The sequence below is a fragment of the Camelina sativa genome, chromosome 5, assembly GCF_000633955.1.
Source record: "Camelina sativa cultivar DH55 chromosome 5, Cs, whole genome shotgun sequence".
Taxonomy (NCBI): domain Eukaryota; kingdom Viridiplantae; phylum Streptophyta; class Magnoliopsida; order Brassicales; family Brassicaceae; genus Camelina; species Camelina sativa.
This window is the reverse complement of record NC_025689.1, coordinates 22,545,984-22,549,233: the sequence shown is the minus strand read 5'-3', so window position 1 is coordinate 22,549,233 and position 3,250 is coordinate 22,545,984. Positions and strand designations below refer to the sequence as shown.

Sequence of the window (3,250 nt, the reverse complement as noted above, 5' to 3'; positions counted from 1 at the left end):
TAAACTCATTTCACCTAGAAAAACATGATGTTAGATCCTTTCATAAACATTTTCTACAGCTTGAGGGGAGTCTAATAATTGTTTTTGGTCAGAAAACTACTTAATTAGGAAACAAATCATATTTTCTCGAACTGGAAGTCATAGTGGTTCATGGTTAATTCCGACAATTCTCAAGCATGTCCTTCATTTTAATCAGAAGATCTAGACCATATATAATAGTAACAAAAAAACAAAAAAAAAATAGTGGATCCTTAACCATACTTAAAATTAGGTAAGGAAATGTACAAACTTAATCAGCATGTTATAACATACTTAATCATAATGTTATAAATTAACAATCGTATTTATTGCCTATTTTACACATTTCTTATAAAAACCAATTTCTGCACAAAATCTCGTCAATATTGTATTTACTTAGCATTAACTTGTAGTTTTTTGTTAATGAATCACTTTCTAATTTTTATGAATTATTGCTGCTATGTAATTTGACAAATTTATTTTTAAAGATTAGTGTATATACTAAATTAATGGGTATATACTTGCTTTTTGATTAAGAAAATTTTAATCAGTGGATATTTAACCATACTTGGAATGAGGTAAGAAAATGGTATATATAAGTAGTTAAAATATCATTGTAATGCCAATGAAAAAAATAATATAATCTTCAAACAATTATCCATATAAACGTCCAAAAAATCAACCAAGTTGATATTGTAGGTGTTGAAAAGGGTTAAAAACGTTTTGCTTAAGCAATGAAATCTCTTAAAAGTATATTGGCTCTCTCATTTTTGTATTTTACGGCTTCGTCATTACTTGTCTCTTCTTATGGTTTAGACCCGAAGAATTTTAACAAAGATATAAAGACAGTGGTGGTTAGTCATAATGGTAAAGGTCATTTCAGAACCATCCAAGAAGCCGTAGACTCCGTTCCTTCTGGTAACAAACAGTGGATTAGGATTTATCTTAAACATGGAACCTACAAGTAAGCTCTCTTACCTCCACTATCTTCATGCAATTCACTTCTCTTTATTTCTCTTAGGTGGGTTGACCGATTTATGTGTGTTGATAAAGCGAGAAGGTAGTGATTCCGAAGGAGAAACAAAAGATAATAATGCAAGGAAACAACGCAGCAAAAGTGGTAATTCAATATAATGATGCAGGACAATCCAATTCGAGTGGTCCTTTCATAGTACACGCCGAATACTTCGTCGCTATCAAGATTACATTCAAGGTTAGAGTCCTATGCATGTACGCTGGTATGAGCGTTTATGGCATAGTTAAAACATTGAGTTTTTTTTTTTTTTTTTTTTTTCCATTTCACCTAGATTTAGATGTCTTAAGCATATGGATTTATTAGTTACAACATTTATTAAATTTTAAAATAGTGTTTCCAAGTTCCAACCATAGAAGTACAATTCATGTATTAAAAATATACTTAAAATTGGAATTCATTATTATCCATCTAGAAATAACCATTTGAAAAAAATAACCATTTTTTAAAAATAATCGTTATTTATGTTTCATAATAATGTCATTTAAGTTCTTTTTCACACATAAAATAATTGAATTTTCATTTTACTCCTAATTATTAGTTTACTATAATATTTCTAATACATTATAGTGGTAGGAAAAATATTAGAATTTTATCCACAATTCAAAAATTTATATTAAAAAAATAAAAATGGCATATTCTGAAATAAAATTAGTTTTTAAACAACACTTGGTACGAAATGGAAAAAAATAACATTTTAGTCATTTAATAAATAAAAAAGTTATCTTAAGTGCTTTCACTATTTACTATTTAGATAGTTGTATCTATTAGAATATGAATTTCCAGTTCAAAACCAATTGATAATGAGTGAAGAAACCAATTTTACTCAATTTTCAATGTGGGATATTGTATATTAAGAGCATTTACAACGGGAGTACTCTTTCCATTACTCAGAAAAAAAATATATATATATACATTTTTTATTGTGTAACCAATAGAAAGCTGACAAATGTAGAATCAAACTGAGCAATGTTGCTTCTCCGAGAATTTTGAGAACGGTTCTCTTTCTTTCTCTCTCCCTATTATATTATTTCATTAATTTTTAATAAAAAATCTTGGGAAGCAACTGGGTGAGCAATGCCTGTTGTACATGACCTAAGAGCCTCATTTCAATATTGATATGACATATGTCAATCTGCTTTGGTCTTTGATGATAAGATAAATCAAATGATTCGGATTAGTTTCCAAACATATGGATACCATATGAAGTATGAACAATAAATATTGTATTGTGAAACTGACATCTTGGTTGTGCAGAATACGAATATCAAAATAACACCAATAATACCATATCTAGCGATAAAGGTAGCTCCAGCAATTATACTAACCGCGGACAAGGCGTGGTTCTATGGCTGCAGCTTCATCAGTGTCCAAGACACAGTCGCCGATTTTCTAGGCCGCCATTACTTTAAAAATTGCTACATCGAAGGAGCCATTGATTTCATATGGGGACAAGGCCAATCTATATACCAAGTAATGTAATCTCATATATCTCTTTTTCATATATACATGAATGCAATTTAGATATCTAATGAATTTGTGTGTGGATGTAGAACTGTGTGATATACGTTAGAGGAATAACAAAGGACATAGTGAAGAAAGATGGAATGTTACCAGGATGTATAACTGCGCAAGGGAGGGAAAGTGAGAAAGACACAAGTGGATTCGTGTTCAATAATTGTAAGATTCAAGGAGATGGTGAGGCGTATTTAGGAAGAGCTTGGCGAGCCTACTCTAGAGTTATCTTCTATGGAACCGACATGTCCAATGTTGTCGTACCTCGAGGATGGGATGCTTGGGATTTTAAACAAGGAGTGTACGTAATGTATTTTTTTTTTTTTTGCTCTTTTGTTTCTAATATATGCTCTTGTTACATATTTTTAACAGTAATTTCGACTTACCAAAAAACACACAAATCAGGGATAAACTTACATATGCGGAGGTAAACTGCACTGGGGAAGGAGCGGATAAGAAAGGAAGAGTTGGATGGGAGAAGAATCTTTCTGTTAAAGATGTTGTATCTCTTATAGATTTCAAAACTTTCATTGATGAAGATGGTTGGATGGCTACTCTTCCTTCTTTTCTCGGCTCTTTTATATAGATGATCCACAATTTGTAATTTTTTTGTTTTAATATGTAGTAAGAATGAATAATACATATTCATATTCGTATGAAAAATTTTATATGGTTCAAAAGTTA

The 3,250-nt window shown here is 30.5% G+C and overlaps 1 protein-coding gene across 1 annotated transcript; it reads left to right on the top strand.

The window, feature by feature from the left end:
- On the top strand, positions 697-3,250 carry LOC104787409 (putative pectinesterase 10). The gene is made up of 5 exons (XM_010512987.1): positions 697-982; positions 1,072-1,231; positions 2,309-2,524; positions 2,605-2,867; positions 2,972-3,250. The coding sequence occupies exons 1-5, from the start codon at positions 753-755 to the stop codon at positions 3,150-3,152; spliced, it is 1,050 nt and encodes a 349-aa protein (XP_010511289.1). The 5' UTR covers positions 697-752; the 3' UTR covers positions 3,153-3,250.

Bases quoted from the DNA above. Each gene is read 5' to 3' on its own strand.
- LOC104787409 (XM_010512987.1), top strand. From the start codon at position 753: ATGAAATCTCTTAAAAGTATATTGGCTCTCTCATTTTTGTATTTTACG. The intron at 2,525-2,604 runs GTAATGTAATCT...GTGTGGATGTAG, and splicing joins AAGGCCAATCTATATACCAA to AACTGTGTGATATACGTTAG. The intron at 2,868-2,971 runs GTACGTAATGTA...CACACAAATCAG, and splicing joins TGGGATTTTAAACAAGGAGT to GGATAAACTTACATATGCGG.